General features: G+C 46.7%; 1 protein-coding gene and 1 pseudogene across 1 annotated transcript in view; one reads left to right on the top strand and one right to left on the bottom strand.

The window, feature by feature from the left end:
• Positions 1–11,568, bottom strand: part of GAN (gigaxonin) — a 52,066-nt gene extending 40,498 nt beyond the window's left edge. Inside the window, exon 1 of the mRNA XM_047078820.1 lies at positions 11,278–11,568. Within this exon, the coding sequence (XP_046934776.1) occupies positions 11,278–11,444 (167 nt within the window). The 5' untranslated portion in view covers positions 11,445–11,568. The remainder of the gene's footprint in view (positions 1–11,277) is intronic.
• On the top strand, positions 6,266–6,660 carry LOC124511648 (40S ribosomal protein S21-like; annotated as a pseudogene).
• Positions 11,569–17,670: the final 6,102 nt, after the last annotated feature.

Here is a 17,670-nt window from a genome sequence, read left to right as displayed (position 1 = left end):
ATATCTGTGTCTCCCTCTCTCTCCAAACCTCCCCGACTCACGCTCTGCCTCTCAAAAATAAACAGTAAAGAAAAAAAAGATAAGTGTTTCTGTAAATGAGATTAATTGGGGTCTCTTAATTGCAGTAGTGAACGATCAGATGGGCCATTTTAAATATACTTTTGGAAGGGCACCTCGGGTGGCTCAGTCAGTTAAGCGTCCAACTTCAGCTCAGGTCAAGATCTCACAGTTCGTGGGTTCAAACCCCACGGCGGGCTCTGTGCTGACAGCTCAGAGCCTGGAGCCTGCTTCAGATTCGGTGTCTCCCTCTCTCTCTGCCCCTCCCCTGCTCACACTCTGTCTCTCTCTCTCTCTCAAATAAACACACACAAAAATAAAACCAGAAGTTCTTTGAAATAATAAATGAATCTACTTTTGCAGCAGACTTTCAGAATGATCTACTCTAAAAATAAAGACAGTCTATTCTGTCCCCGTTCCTGAAATTGCTACTACTGCACAACATTCGGATACGCAGCACTGAAAATTTAAGTGAACGTCAAAAATAAGTTGAAAAGTCTTTGGCTCTATGTTCATTTCCTTTACTAGCCCCAGAGAGGTAGCAAAAATCAGTTGAGTGACTTAGGTGTCCACGTGAGGTGTCTCAGTTTTGACGCCGTTGATGGGGGATGCACTCAAATAGCAGCCAGCACGCAAGAAAGAAAACAAAGCCCCGGGAGGTGCAGGACTCTGTCCACTAGTGAAACGTGAGCTCCCTTGTCTATCGCCTGGCCCCAGAGTCTCCCCAGCACCTAGCTGTCACTGAGTCTCTTCTTGTGTGTTTGGGAACAAATGGCTAAACCCATAATCAAGTCTCTGAACAGTTAACACTAATGATATAAGGTCCCTTTACTGCCAACTCTTGCTGGGATGAGTTAATAAACCGTACATTTCAATACTTTGAGACAAATGCTGACTTTTTGAAAATGGAATTTCTTTTCTTTTTTAGTTGCGTATAGTGGTCATTCAATGTGACATCAGTTTCAGGTGTACAACACAGAGATTCAACAGATTTGTACACAACGCTATGCTCACCACAGGCGTGGCTCCCTTCTGTCCCCATACGTCGCGGTTACAATATCACTGCCTATATTCCTAGTGCTGTGCTTTTTATACCCGTGACTTCCTCGTTCCATAACTAGAGACCTGTATCCTCCTAACTCATTTTGCCCAACCTCCTATCCCCCTGCCCTTCCGGCCACCATCAGGATTTTTCTCTATATTTATACGTATGCTATTTTGCTTTTTGGGTTTTATTTTTTCTTTTGTTTTCAGATTTCACTTAGGAGTGAAACCACATGGTATTTGCCTTTCTCAGTCTGACTTATTTCACTGGGCACAATACCTTCTAGGTCCATCCATGTTGTCTCAAATGGCAGGATCTCATCCTTTTTTATGGCTGCATAATGCTCTGTTGTGTATGCACACCACATCTTCCATATCTAGTCATCTAACTGACGGACACTGAGGCTACTTCCATACCTTGGCTATTGTAAACAATGCCGCCATAGATGTAGGGGTGCATGTATCTTTCAAATTCGTGTTTTCGTTTTCTTTGGATAAACATTCGATAGTGTAATTATCGGATCACATGGTCTTTGTATTTTTAATTTTTTTGAGGAACCTCCATACCGTTTTCCACAGTGACCTACCAATTTACATTCCCAGCGACAGTGTACAAGGGCTCCTTCTCCACATCCTTGCCAACACCTGTTCTTTCTTGTCTCTTTGGTTTGACCCCTTCTAACAGGTATGAGGTGATAGCTCATTGTGGTTCTGATTTGCATTTCCCTTATTAGTGAGGTTGAGCATCTTTTCATGTGTCTGTTGGCCACATATATGTCTTCTTTGGAAAAAAGGGCAGTGTTAAATATTTTTAGTGTTTTATTTATTTATTTTGAGAGGGAGAGCAAGAGAGAGAGAGAAAACGAATCCCAAGCAGACTCTGCAATGTCAGCGCAAAGCCCAATGTGGGGCTTGATCCCACGAACCATGAGATCATGACCTGAGCCAAAATCAAGAGTCGGACACTCAACTGACTGAGCCACCCAGGTGCTCCAGGACAGAGTTAATTCTTGAACTGTAGTTTACTACGGGTCAGCACAATCGTACAAACGTATGGGTTAAGGCAGTGATGACATTTCTAAATAATGTAACAACAGCTGTGACAGTGGTGCATATTTTCATAATTCATGTTCCTACCAACAGCAGAGACGATGGAAGAGAAAGGAAATAAAAAGCATCTACTTTGTTCCTGCCCCCTCCACCCCCCACCTCCAACTGCAGGAGGTGATAAAAACTAGAATTTTATTCCCTCCCTGCCAACCACAGGTATTTCCATTTTCACGCAGGTAACAAAGCTGTTCACACAAGGCAGTGCTACCAGTACTTAAAAGGGGCCAGGCACGTAAACAAACAAGCAAGCAAACAAACAAACAGCCAATTAACCAACCAACCACACCCGAAGTGTCCCATATCTGCTTGGGTAGGTCTAAACTGCACACACTAGCTGTGGTGTAGGAAGAAAACCGGGTGTTGGCGGGAAACTCTTCCTTTCACTAAGGAAATGGAAGACTGGACAGACACGGAGCCTACTGGCCTCTAATTCCATCCCAAAGCAGAACTGGGCTATGGCAGGGCGCCTGGGTGTCTCGGTCGGTTGAGCGTCCGACTTCAGCTCAGGTCATGATTTCACGGCTCGTGAGTTCGAGCCCCGCGTCGGGCTCTGTGCCGGCAGCTCAGAGCTGGAGCCTGCTTGGGATTCTGTGTCTCCCTCTCTCTCTGCTCCTCCCCCGCTCACGTTCTGTCTCTTTCCCTCTCTCTCTCAAAAATAAATAAACATTAAAAAAAAAAAAAAACGAAGTGGGCGATGGCAAGGAGAGAAGGGAAACCCAGGATCTAAGGACTCTCTCGGCTCTGCACAGGGCCACTTTCCTCAAACTTCTGGCTACACCCAGTGAATGTGCTCCACTGTGTCAGAAGAGGCTCACACTCACCTCACCTTCCTAAAAGGGAGGTTTCCTCCAAGTAAAGGACTGACAGGTACAATTTAAGTGACAAAAGCCTGAAGATATCTTGAGCTTAGTATTACTAAACAATTTACAATTATTCAGAGGCCCAGGCAATTGGTTACCGGTATGTTAATGTGCCTACAAAATCATGTCCCGTGATATTTCTACGGGCTAATATAAAAATCACAAGCATAGGGGTGCCTGGGGGCTCAGTCGGTTAAGCGGCCGACTTCGGCTCAGGTCGTGATCTCGCGGTCTGTGAGTTCGAGCCCTGCGTCAGGCTCTATGCTGATAGCTCCGAGCCTGGAGCCTGCTTCTGTTTCTGTGTCTCCCTCTCTTTCTGCCCCTCCCCTGTCCGCACTCTGTCTCTCTCTGCCTTTCAAAAATGAATGTTAAAAAAATTTAAAAAAAAATCACAACCATAAAATGGTCTTTCAAATTGTTCCTAAAAAAGATACAGAAATACTCAATAGTTGAAAGAATCACAAAATACCTGTGAGCAAAGTATACATTTAAGGTTCTATATCCATTAGCACATTAACTCTACAAAGGAAAATGAAGGACATTTTTTTTTTTCCCACATCCCATTACTCAACAGTCTATTTTTCAAAACCGGCCCTTCCTTCTTCCATTTCTGATATACGCTACCTCTCAAAGCTTTATTGCTTGAAGGCTGTTTCATCCAACAACATTACACCCAGATCTTATTTTCCCTAAGTGTTCTACTTTTCTAGTATCTCTGAATGAGGGAAAAATATTATAATTTATTCTCACAGAGAAATGAAATCAGCAAACATGAGACCATCATTTTATAGCTAAGTCACTCTTTGGCAATAAACACCAAGAGAGGAGACTTCACTCTCTGCTCTTTTGAGCACGGGCGTCAAGAGCTCTGGCTGAGCATTGGAGGGCATTTAGATTGACACATGACCTTGACCCTCCAGAGAGTTACAGATGCCATGTTCACCTGAGCCTCTGATGTCCTTCCTTCTTTGGACTCACTGCGTCTTAGGCAACAGAGAACTCACAGGAGGATCTCGAACTGTAACCACAGTCTGCCACTTGTCACACCCCACACCTCCACATCTCCACCCTTAACCTAGAATTCCCACTTACAAATTATTCATTTATATTACAGCTTCAGTACACAAAATGATAGACTTGTCTCCTGCCGAAGGCTCATGCGGCTCCCCCAGGGACTAACCTACAGTACGCATAAGCCAAATGACTCCTTATTTGTCCTAATTATGTTTTCCTGATGGATTATAAATAGATTTTAAGCCTCACTTTGATATCATAAGACAAACTGATGAACAGTTTAAACAATGGATAGAGTGGCTTTGTAATCTGGACGCTTAGGCTGTATTATCGAAATCTACATCCTAAGAAACAGAGTTGATGGAAAAGCACTTTGCTTGACTCTCTATTTAACAGAAAGTACTGTAAGAACACTGAAGAAGGCTAATACAAACTCTAAGAGGTAGAAGTCAAAGGGCAAAGGTAAAACAATGAGGACTTATCCATCAGTGTTCGTTAGAGCTACGTTTTATTTCTATCACATGTACTGTTACTCAAGATAACAATCCTCAGGAAAGTTCCACAATAAGCCTAAACATTCAAAACTTCACTTTATGTCAGACTCACTAGTCTAACAAGAATTGTATTGATTTGCTTCTTCATTCGAAACCTTCCAAAACCCTCTCCAGAATTAGAGCATTCGTGGCTACTAACAGTGGCGACCGCCATCTCGTATAAATAAATAAATACCTTTAAGCTGAAATAAGTAATCTGTGTTGAACTTAGAGCTCCAATTTCAAGGGCTTAGTTTCCTTAGAAGCCAGAGAAAAGGCTCCTTTGGTCTTCTGAAACAGAACATACTTTAATATCAGATCTGAAAAACCCACATAAGAAAAGGATTTAATCAAACACAGTTGCAAATACTAAAAAGGAGGAGGAGGAAGAGGAAGAAGAAGGAGGGGAAGAGGGAGGAAGAGGAGGAGAAGAAATCATTTTGCAGCACGTGACTGTAAGCCCTCTGGGGCAGATTTCATCTTCTTTGGGATGCGGCTGTTTGGGACGCGTATAGCAGGTGGATGAAAACAAACAAGGTGCAGATCCATTAAAGATATTCAGGCCCAGCTCAGCTCCCGTCGCCATGAAGGTGCAGCAAGGGGCAGCTGTCGTCATTGAGCTGAAGACTGCTCCAGAACCGGGAGCTTCTAGCTGAACCCTTAGGCACTAAGAAACTTAACAGACGACAGTCACCGAGGAGCAGCTGCAGGCAGGTGACTACAAACTCAAAGCACAAGTGAAAGAAAAGGGAAAAGGGACGTGGGCACGAACAGCGTGCTGTGCACACAGTGGACAAAATGAACGGACGTTAGCGCCTCTCAAGTACAGGGTGGGTACCAGATGCCCAAAGACAGGATGGTGACAATCTCCATGCTGCCATGAAACTTGCACTTCCTACAGAGATCGTACTGGTCTCTTTAAGTAGTTCATCAGCATCATCTATGAGTCAAAGTTTGGATTTAAATGGCGAAACAGGCTCATCGATAATCAGGCCTTGGAACACGTCCAGAGGGAACGGCAGAAAATAAATGCTTGTTACAAAACAGCTCTACGGGGCTGGGTTTACACAGCAGAACACCCAACCAAATCCTGTATGACTGGGCAGAAGAAATGCTTTAATGTCAACACGCACAAAAAAACTTTAAATGATACAATAAAGCTCTAAGAACAGAAGCAGACCCCCTCCCCACAACACAAAGCCAAAAACAAAAAAACAAACCAAAAAAAAAACGCTGTCCAAGATGACCTAGAATGGGGGCACCTGGGGGGCCCGGCCGGTAAGAGTCTGACTCTCGATTTCGGCTCAGGTCACCCATCATCTGAAGGTTCACGAGTTTGAGCCCTGCAAAGGGCTCTGTACTGACAGTGCAGATCCTGCTTGAGATTCTCTCCTCTCCCTCTCTCTCTCTGCCCCTGCCCAGCTCACAGGCTCTCTCCTTTCTCTCTCTCAAAATAAACAAATAAACTTGGAAAAAAAAAAAAAAAAGATGATCTAGACTGGATTCTGGGCCCAGTGTCTCCACTCCACCCTCCAAAGACCAGCTTTCCCTGAAAACACAAGGGAGAAATACTGCTGTTCTCACTGTTGGCTGACTCATCGAGGGATCCACAAATCTTGAGACTCTTTCTTTCCTTTACTCTCCAGGATGAATGCTAAACAAAGTAAGGTTCCAACAGATCCCCAGGAAAAAAACCAAACCAAAACAAAATGAATTCTCAAAAGTGAATAGAGGCTTTTCTGCACCCACGCTCCCGGGGGTTCCTGGTGCTGGAAGCAGGCGTCCTGGACGTGCAGAACAAGGTGGGCGAGTTCGTGCACCTGTCCGTGCTGTGGAAGTGCTCTGCCAGCAACTGCATCATCGGGGCCAGGGACCATGCGTCCGTCCAGGTGAATGTGGCCCAGGTGGACAAGGTGACAGGCAAGCTCAACGGCCAGTTTAAAACCTATGCTATCTGTGGGGCCATTCACAGGATGGGGGAGTCAGATGACTCCATCCTCTGACTGGCCAAAGCCAATGGCATCGTTTCAAAGAACTTCTGACTCTAAAGGATCACGGATGTGGAATATTTTTCATTAATAAATAGCACCTCCCCTGCCAAAAAAGTGAACAGAGGACAGGAACCTGCATGTGTCCCTGCAGAACCACCCAGCAGTTCATCTTCAAATCCTTTTCACGTACATCACTCCCAAAGCACCACAGCTCACAAGGGAAAAGAGTCTGAACTTCGTATCAGATCGATGGGATTGTGCCAGAACCAGAAGAGCCTCAGACATGAAGCAAAGCAAACTTTGCAATATTCAAGAGAAAGGGAAATTTCCTATAAGCCTCAGGGAACCTTTCCCAGAAGGTCTCAGGGTTGCTGAGAAAGGAAAGATTCTGTGGGTCGTTATACCAACGAATTCAATGTTGCCGTCCTTAAAGGTCGTCAGCTACATTTAGATTTAGTTTTCCAACAAACTAAAGGGAAAATGTCATTCAGGGATCAGAATGAGGAAGAGCTGGGAAGAGGGCATTCTGGGAAAGCAGCATCCCACTTACTGAGCTTAACGATGGACCATGGAAAGTCCTGCCTGCCTTCCAGTAGCATCTGTATCCTAACACTGCATGATACATACATGCTCTACCCAACTTTTTTTCAGGTTAACATTCGGGTTCTATTGCTAAAGCTGAGTTTTATGTTTTTTTCCCTCTTATACTGAAAGTCCTTCTAGTGTATGATAGCTAAGATTATCAGAGGAAAAATAAATGCTAAGCCAAAGAAGGAGCACAGGAAAAGATTAAACCAGTAGGTTAGGTTAAAAGACTTTTCTATATTAAGTAGAAAGTATGCCAGATGAGCTGCTTTAATTCCTACTCTGACAAAATTGAACTGGTTCCCTCTGTTGGGAGTGCAGAAAATATATAACATTGTTTCCAAATCATACAACTTTATACTGCTTAAGACAGTTACTTAAACTAGGCTACCTAAGGATATTATATAAACAAAACTCAAATATTTATAGTTTCTCAGACTACTAAACTTTCAACACCCAATCCACATGTTAATGACATCACAGACCTAAATGCTTAAGCTTCAACCAAAGGGAAAGTCAGAAACATCAAGTACCAGAACATGCAAACTTATTTTGTTTCATCGTGATTCTTTAAAGTTCCTTCCAAACATGGGGCGCCTGGCTGCCTCAGTTGGCTAAGCCACTGACTTTGGCTTAGGTCATGATCTTGCAGTTCATGAGTTCAAGTCCAGCTCTGGGCTGACAGCTCAGGGCCTGGAGCCTGCTTCAGATTCATATTCTCTCTCTCTCTCTCTCTCTCAAAAATAAATACACATTAAAAAAAACACTTAAAGTTCCTTCCAAACAAAACAGATATATGATAGCGGCATCAGGGTGGCTCAGCTGGTTAAGCAGAGGACTCTTGATTTCAGCTCAGGTCATGATCTCACAGTTCATGAGGTCTAGCCCCACGTAGGGCTCTGTGTTGTCAGCATGGAGCCTACTCGGGATTCTCTCTCTCCTTTCTCTGCCCCTCACCTACTCATTGTCTCTCACTCTCCCTCAAAATAAATAGACTTAAAAAAAAACAAACAGATACGTTATGAAAGCTGGATATCACTGATGTCAAAAATTATTAAATAGTTCATTTGTAAGTAGTAATACAGATAAATCAAATTACTTGTAAGTAGTTTTGAGATTGATCATTTTTTAAATGTTTTTTATTTATTTTTGAGAGAGAGAGAGTGCACAAGCAGGGAAGGGGCAGAGAGAGAAGGTGACAGAGGATCCGAAGCAGGCTCCACGCTGGCAGCAACGAGCCCGATGTGGGGCTTGAACTCACAAACCCTGAAATCATGACCTGAGCCAAAGTCGGAAGCTCAACCCACTGAGCCACCCAGGCGCCCTGAGACTGGTCATCTTAAAATACTCCCAAGAACACCACTTCAACAGCCAAATAAACTTAAAAGAGTCACTGACAAAAACATACACTGACTGATTCAGGTTCATCTATAAAATGTCAAAAATACCTGTCCTATCCATTGAACAAGATGGTTAAAAATGAAAATCAGAATGAGATAGTGTGTAAAAGTACATTTAAATGATAACATATTGTGAATCGATAAGTAGTACAGGTTGCATAAAGAAGAGTTAAATACGAGTAACGTTGTAACTTGGTATCATAAATGGGTAGGAGACAAGGTGTCATTAACCAGGAGTCTAATCTGACTTCACCCACTAAGAACGAGCAACTTCATCATAATACAAACCACTAAGGCCCACTGAACCCCATTTCCTTATTTGGAAAGTAGCAGAATTAGAGCAGCGAAGATCTGAAGTCCCTTTCACTTGGCCACTTTGATTAGCAGTATTTAACAAAGAAATTACTGCTTTTATTAATGAGTACCATTTCACATTACTAAATATTCTCATTATTTGCCACCACATGACAAGTCAATCCCCCACGTTTTCTTTTTTTTTTTTTAATTTTTTTTTTTCAACGTTTATTCATTTTTGGGACAGAGAGACAGAGCATGAACGGGGGAGGGGCAGAGAGAGGGAGACACAGAATTGGAAACAGGCTCCAGGCTCTGAGCCATCAGCCCAGAGCCCGACGCGGGGCTCGAACTCGTGGACCGCGAGATCGTCACCTGGCTGAAGTCGGACGCCTAACCGACTGCGCCACCCAGGCGCCCCTCCCCCACGTTTTCTAATGCAGCAGACACAGCAGCGATCTACCTTTGTGGATCCGCGTGCAGACCTGGAGAGTTCAAACACTATTACCTACTCCTGCACAGGTCAAAGATTAAATGAGACGAAGACACATTCTATCCTTCATTTATCAGACTAGTGAGCTGAAGCCGAGATTAAGTCATCTGCCAACAGCTCCCAGCTATAAGAGTAGCTGGATTGGGAAAGCAGGCACAGGGCTCTTCCCAGGTACGGATAACTGGGCATCTGAAATGAAATATAACCGAGCCAGTCATGTAATGGCCCACCTGCTGGGGAAGAAAGGCAGGTAATCACTCATTCAACACATGTGCCGTTCTCTCTGGCTGCCAGGGACACAGAAACGGACAAAAGAAAACTCCCTGGCCTCATGGAGCTTACAGCGTGGTTGGGGAAGGCGGGCAAAGTGAGTATATTAACAGTGGTAAGTGGTGTGGAGAAAGCTCAGGCACTGAAAGGGATACACAGCATGTGTCTGGCAATTTGCAATTTTCTTAAAAGCCTGCTGGACGCCTCTTAGAGAACTACAACAATAATGCATCTAAAGTAACCGTCCTTAGCATTTCCCCAAACAGGGAATCCTCTGGGTACAGGGAACACTCTGACCTCCTGATTCCAGTTTGATACGGATTGCTCAAACCTCTCAGCTGCCAGCTAGGCACTGTCCATCCCACTGACCATCCAAATTCCATACTAACAAAGACTCCCCCCTACCCCCATCCCACCTTTACATCCACAAAGAGTGCAGGGAGATTTACAAAACTCGGCCAGAGGTTAGGAGAGCGCTTGGACTGCTTCTGAATTAGCACAGGTATCTCCTAATGCAAAGGTTAAAATGGAGTTTGGGGGCTGAGTTCTGCTGGGACAAAGCAGTAAGAATACCTTACACTTCATTTTGCTTTTTCTGACCTGTCAATTCTAGTGACATTCTCTACTATGAGTCTATATTTAACCAGCTTACTGGACAGTTTCTTCAGCTTGTAGCGTTTTCCCCCCTCCCTTTTATTAAAAGAGCAACCCAGTTTGCAAGAAAGTTGCTCTAGGAAACGACAGTCCCCTGCAAGATCCGGTATACCTGGTTAAGCACTATCTTAATCAACCTTTAATTAATTAACCTGGATAGTTGAGCTGGTATATCAGGTTAAGCTTTGTTTCACTGAAGTTTTAGAATGCCCTCTGAGTCTCTCAAAATCTCACGATCCTCCGTTGTGACCGCATCCTGAGAATTACAGTAAGAGCTCTAAAATTAGCTGCAGCTTATTTTAACGTGTGTCCATAACGCACAGCCCTCCTTTTACATGCAGCGCCCACTGGGAGTGTAAGAAGGCACGTCTGACAAGAACTTCGGCCTTGGGGGGTCGATCGCTGATCCTAGGGACACGATCCCGCGGGGCTTCCCCTCCGCCCACAGCCGGCGAGGAAGTGTTTGTTTGGCTTCTCCTCGGGAGAGACGCGCCCGGCTCGCTTCGCCGCGCCGGCCCGGCCCACTGCGCGATCCGGAGGCGAGCGGCGGGCAAACTTCAGCCGGGCTCCGCCGGCCGGGCCCCGGCGAGGCCCCGCCCTGCTCGCGGGTGCGGGTGCGGGTCCCGGGCCGGCCCAGGACGGCGTCCGGGGGCGTCGGCGGCCCGGAGGCCCGGGCGAGCGCCGGGCGGTGGGCAACGGAGCAGGGAGGGCGGGAGGGCAGCGGCCCGGCTCCGCGGGGGTCGCCAGGGAGCACTGCCCCGGCTCGAGGGCGGCCGAAGCTAAGGGACCGTCCCGGGGGCCCGGCAGGGTGTCCGCCGGCAGGGACAGCGCGCCGGGCGGTGGCCGGCCTGGGGGTGGGGGGGACCTGGGCGGCTGGCGGGGACCAGGGGCTCCGGGGACACGCCCGGCCCGGCCCGCCCCCGGGCTCCGGGCAGCGCGGCCCCGCCCGGCCCGCCGCGGCCCGGTCCTCACCTGATGTACGGGCTGGCCGCCGCCAGGATGTTCTTCTGCACCGGGATCTCCTCCCCGTCGAGGACCAGGTGCGCGTCGCAGAAGCGGGACTCCTCGCGGAAAGAGCTGAGCGCTCGCAGCAGACGCGCGGCATGCTGAGGATCGGACACGGCGCTGCCCTCTGCCATCGCGGCGCCCGCTTGTCAGCCGTCCGGTCCAGCTGCCCCAGCCGCCCCGCGGGACCCCTCGAGCTGCCCGCGTCCGGCGCGCGCCCTGTCTGCACAGTCCGCGCGCGCGCGCGCCCGTCCGGCCCGGCTCTCAGCGCTCGGAGAAGAAGCGGGAGTCCCCGGAACGCGCCTGCGCCATCCGCGGCGCTAGGGACTGGCGCCTTTAAGGAGCCGCGGAGTTGCGTCATTTCTCCGCGACGCCCCCGCGCCCTCGGTCCCTCCCTCTCGCCAGTAGTGGCCAGAGGCAGCCAATCAGAAGCCTCGTTCCTCCGCTGGCCTAGCTGGTAGCGGTCCCAGCGCAGCCAGGGGCTGTTGTTCGCCGGGAGCTGTAGCTGCTGCGGTGGAGGGTGTGCGGGCAGGCTGGGACTCTGTGGTTAAGCCCCGGGCCTCTAGCGCCGCGAGTCTGAATCCGAGCCTCGGCTTTCCACTCAGTAGCTGTGTGCCCATGGGTAAGGCGTCCATCCTCACTTTCTCCATCTGCAAAAGGAAGGTGATGGCTTCTCAGTGGTGTCGTGGACTCTTGTGAGCTCTCGCGTGTAAAAAAGGGCGCAGTAGGTGTAGCTTTTATTATTCCCGAAAGAAAGGGCGCTTCCCAGGTAAGAGCGCAGACCCGAGAAAGCAGACCCTCAAAAAGAGCATTTGGTTGCAGGCTAGGGAAGGAGATAAAGCAGACGAAGCTGGAGAAGCACGCAAGAAAGCTTTTATTTTGCAGGGCCTCCCTGTCGACGGTAAGGAGCATGGTCTTGATTCTGTAGGGGTTAGGAACTATGAAAGCGTTTGAAACAGGGTGTTTTATAAAGATGACCCAGCTGCTGCGTGGAGAATGAGGAGGGTGGTGCTAAAGGCAGAAAGATGCTTAAATAATTGCAGTACTTGAAGGAAGGGTCTGGGGACCTAAATCGAAGGATCTTGGTGTATGTAAGTGGATATTAATGGATGCTTTTAAAGGAACAGGCAGAATTGTGAGGGAGAGGGAGTCCTGGACAACGTTCTGGGTTGAGTAACTGCGTGGATGTTGGTACCCATCAGACGGACAGGAGACGCTGAAGGGGTGGAGGGCATAGAGATCAGATGTCCACATAGGACTAGGTTCCCAACCCCGTGAAGATCAAGGATGTGACAGGAAGCAACTTTGAGTCAGCTCCGTCCCCAGGGCAAGCCCATATGGTCTGAGGTCCCCTCCCCGGAGGTTAAGGGCACATGGGAATGTGGAATGTAGCCACCGTTTTGTACAAACACTATGTTGTTTGTACAACCTAATTGTACAAACATTAGGTCATTTGTACAACCCTCAATAAGCTTCTAAAGAATTAAGCAATTTTTCTGAAGGATTATTAATTAGGACCAAGCACCTGAAGAATGAACAGCATTTCAGATAAGGCAGGATGGGGTTTTCACTGGATCCATTCAGTCTTTTCTTTCAACCAGCTCAAAGGGTCCAATGCAGCCATGGGTCTTTACCCTGAACTAGCGAAGGCTTTGGAGTCGCTGGCAGAAGAATAATTGGGGAAAAGGAAGTTATTAGTGGAAGGTCTAGACTTTTCCAGTTCCTTCTTCAAACTCAGTTTATAAAATGAGTGAAATAAAAATGTCTAGGGCTGGCTTCAAAACCAAATGAAGGGATGGAGGGAAGCGGGTGAGGGTACAGATGAATCGAGTGTCTATGAGTTACTAATTGTTAAAGCAGGTTGTGGGTACGTGGAGTTTCGTTGTACTAGTCTCCGTATTTCTGTGTATGTTGTAAAATGTCACAATAAAAATAAAAAACAAGATAAGCAGCTCAGACTTCTCCATGATACCTGCCCCATATCCCTGGGGAGCGGTCGACACTCCTTTCCCCCAGTTGTTGTTGTCCTTTGAAACTGCTCTGGCAGGTAACTTATTATAAATGGGTTTCTTTATCCATGTCACCTGCCAGCTTATATGTTTCAGTGGCTCGATTTCCAGGTGCTAAGCACAGTGCTTGGCCCTAGCAGTGCTCATTGTCATTCACTGAGCAGTACTAGGAGGGATGCATGGAGGGATTAACAAAACTGTGAATAACGAGCACTTAATAAATGTTTTCTGAATTTTATCTTTTCTGTTCTTAGTTTATTTGTCTTTGTCTTCATTCTCAACTGGGTTGCTGTTGGGATCAAAAATGATGTATGTGACAGAGAGAGTTCTCTACAATGTAGATATTTGATAAATACTTATTAATTGCTTGGAATGCTGGTTTACTCTCCCAACTATCAGAAGGTTCCAAAACAAAGAGTTCAAATAACAGAATCACCCTCAGGTAACCAGTTTCCCCAGAATGGGGGTGTTGCGTTAGTTGAAATAACTGGAAGTGAGTGGGGATTAGTCAGGTAGGCTCTTCCTGGTAGAGGTGAACATTCTCTGGCATTTTGACAGAAGGAAGGAAGGAAGGGGTGGAGGGGTAAAACACCTGGGCAGAGGGTTGTAGACAGACCTGCATCAACCAGGGAAAAGTTGCTGGCTTGAGACGGTCAGATCAGCAAAAGACCTCATATATGCTTTCAAAAGCACCCCCGCTGTTTGCAATATTTACCACCATCCCACCCGCCTGAATAACTCATCTTTCAAAACCAAGCACAAACACGACCTTCAAGGAACCTCCAAACAGCCTCGCAGGGCAGAGTCCCTGTGCTGTGCCATGTTCCTGCTTTCTGGGCTGCGCTTTATCCCCTTACCACACTGTAATTAACCAGTTTCTTTGTTGGTTTGCGAGCTCCTCCAAGGTCGGAGCTGTGTTGAATTCACTCGTGTTCCAAGGGACTTGCACAGTGCCTGGTACTTCATAGATGCCCCTCGAGCGCTTTTGCATAATTAGTTAGAGGTAGCAAGTTGGGTCAATGAGCACAGTAGGCAGGATGGAACACAGCAGGATGGCAGGGAGCTGAACACCCTGTCTAGAGCAAGAGGCTGCCCCTCAGCCCTAGCTGACTGCCCCATGGGATAAGGACCCCGTGGTGCCAAATGCAGGGGTTTTTCAAGAGATCTGAAATTCACATGTCAAATGTCCCAGTTTTTCAACATCAGCCACCACTTCCATTTGGGAGAAAAAGATAAAGCATGTGTCTACAGACACCTTCTGGCTTTCATTCATTTCCTGAAGTAATCAGAAAACCATCTTGGTTTACCAAGAGGGGAGTTAACAATCAAAAGAATGCTAGGTTTTCAATCAAGTGTTGAGTTCAGCTCAGGTGCCACGAGAAACCCCTGCCTTGTGTAGGAAAGCAAGAGCACCCACACGTGGGAGGAAGGCTTGTGGGGCACATCCTGCAGGAGCCACTCCCGGTTAGACCTTGGACTGTTGTGTAGCCTTTCTTGTTATTGCTCAAACTGTGCCGCCCGTGATACTGTTTACGGCCATCAGAATGGTGTCTTTGGTGTGATTGTTTCCCTGCATTCCATAGATTTCCGACCTCAGCTGTTGTGAAACAAGTCATTTGAGATCCGGTATGGTCCCAGCCATGTCAGTCTCTGGGACTAAGTGGCCCCTCCTGCTTTAGTGGCTAAACAACCCCCAGAGAAAGAATTTTCTCCTCCCCCTCCTCCTGTCGGTAGACTAAAAAGGGTGTTCACAAGATATCAGCAGAAGTCATTCATTCAACAAATATCTATTAAGTAACTGCCATGTGATACATTGCAGATACAATGATGGTGAAAACAGACATGGTTGCCTCAGTGGATCACTGCAGAGACTTTTTACTGTCTTTGTGATTTTCAGGAAGCACATGTATCATTTCTATAATCAGAAAAAAACATTTTCTTTCCATTTGCAAAAAGCCGGGCGGGAGGAGGGGAACTCTAGGTTTATCTTGCTTTGAACAACGAGCCCTTGAAGAAGAGAAGAATCACCTTGGAGTTTGAGGTTTTGGTTTTTAGTTAAGTGTTGGAAAGGGGAGGGAGAGTCCAGTAAAAAAAGAAATAATGCAAAGAAAACAACAATAGTTAGGAGGCTCTTGAGAAAACGCTGGCTCTCAGATTCAATTTATTGGAGAGGACACTGAAGCAAGGTGAGCCAAGGACTCAGCCAAGGTCATACATGCAACCTAGTCGGAGAAGAACGCAGGCCTCGAGCTCCTGCCTTCCAGCCCTGTAAGCTTTTCCATTACACCAAGTTGACTCTTCGTAAACATGAATTTGGTTGAGACAGTCCCTTCTGATTCGTTTGAAGGCGGTCTTCACATATTTTATGGGTAAGTCTGTCATTTGTCCAAATCTATTTATAGCTCCTTTCTTTCGGAAAATCTAAGCTCTTCCAAATTGCTGAGTCAGAGAACATCTCAGTATTTATAACTCTAGAGAGTCGATTCCACGTATTTACACAATATTCAGAGAGGTGTCTCAGAAACCAGTGAACTAATTAAGTTGTAATGAAGACAGTGAGTGTTTCTGACCAAATCTATGCTATACTCCTCAGCACCCAGTGCAGTGCCTGATACACAGTAGGGGCTAAGTAAATATTTGCTGAAGGAATAAATGTTAGTAACTAGGGAGAACTGAGATTTTTCTGTCCGTAAGGGATTACTTGGGACGTTTTCAAAGATTCCCCCACCGAACACCAAGCGACAGCCTGCTAACATCTCCAAGTGAGTATCTAATAGGCATCTGCAACTATGAATTTAACTCTTGGTTTTACCGCTTCAACCTGCTCATTCCCAAAATCAGTGGCAGCATCATTCGTTTAAGGACAGAGGGCAGAAACTTAGGGACATCCTTGACCTCTGTCTCTCACACCCTTCATCCAGTTCCCCAGCAAACCCTGCAGCTCTTTATGCAGACTGTGTCCTGAATGCAGCCTTAGCCTCACAACCCCTGCCAGTACTGCTCTGGGAGAGCCACTGATCAACTCCCCCTGGACTCCTGCGGCGGCCTCCCAGTGCTCCCCTTGCTTTTCTCTTGCCTCCTTATGAGTCCTTTCTCCCCATACGCTAATCAGATCAAGTTGCTTCCAAGTGCAAACTTTCCAATGGCTTCCCCGTGGCTTACAAAAGCCCTATGTGAGCTCTTCCTTCCTCTGTGACCTCATTTCCTATGACTTTCCTCTTCCTCAGTGTGCACTAACCAAACCAGCCTTTTTTTTTTTTCCTGAGTTTATTTTGACAGAGCGTGAGAGTGAGTGAGCAGGGGAGGAGAAGAGAGAGAGAGGGAGAGAGAGAATCCCAAGCAGGCTCCATGCTGTCAGCACAGAGCCAACGAGGGGCTGGATCCCACAGACTTCGAGATCATGACATGAGCTGAGATCAAGAGTCAGCCGCTTAACCAACTGAGCCACCCACGTGCCCCTCAAACCGGCCTTCTCGCTCTTGCCTGACCAAGCTTCACATACGCCCACCTCCGGGCCTTTGCACTGGCTGCTTTCTGAGCCTGGAAGTCTCCTCACATTCTCATAACTTTTTCTTTCATTCTACTTAGATCAGAGCTTAAATGTCAACTCCTCAGAAAGGCCTCCACCTAGCTAACTTCATTTTTCCTTGCTGCATAAAACTGTGTATGTTTATTTGCATATTGTGTATCTTCTCTGACTATGATACAAGCTTCGTGAGGCCTGGTAGGAACTTCCTGTTTTATTTATCACTGTATCCTCAGCCTCTAAAACAATGCGTGTTAAATAATATATGTAATAAGTATATACTTCTTGAAAGAAAGAAACGGAAGGAAGGTGGGGGAGGAGGAGAGGAAAGCTGGATCTTTTCAACCCTTGCTGCCTAACCTGACATTGCCAAGGTGGAGGAAGGTGAATTATTAAGAGTGACTCAAAGGACATGAAAGGAAAGTTACAAATCTTGGGACATCACAATATAACAGCTCTGGGCACAGGCCAGCCCAATAGCTACTTTCAAACCAAGTTCCATGCAACAACCTTTACTGTCCCCCTTCCAGGCACACCCTCTTGGCACACTGTGCCCTTTAAATTTACTTTGGTCACTGTATGTTGTTGATCTACCCGAAAGCATACAAAAAGTACTCCGTCTCTGTTCTCCTCGGATTCTGGTCACTACACTGCTGGGTGTACCACGAGCTGGTTTATCCTGCACACTTTGTATCTCATGAGTAATTTGCTCCTCAGACCTGTTCAAATGTCTGAAGTCGTCTCAGTTCCTTAAAGTCACTGGATTTCCTGCCTGCCTGCCCGGAGTCTCTTTCTCTTGCCCTTGGAGACCCCAAGGAAGTGACT

Source organism: Lynx rufus, unplaced genomic scaffold, assembly GCF_022079265.1.
Source record: "Lynx rufus isolate CCGP_SWC_20201006 ecotype Redwood Valley unplaced genomic scaffold, mLynRuf1.p SCAF_16, whole genome shotgun sequence".
NCBI lineage: Eukaryota > Metazoa > Chordata > Mammalia > Carnivora > Felidae > Lynx > Lynx rufus.
Note: the sequence above shows the minus strand (reverse complement) of the source record. Positions and strands in the feature narration are given on the sequence as shown.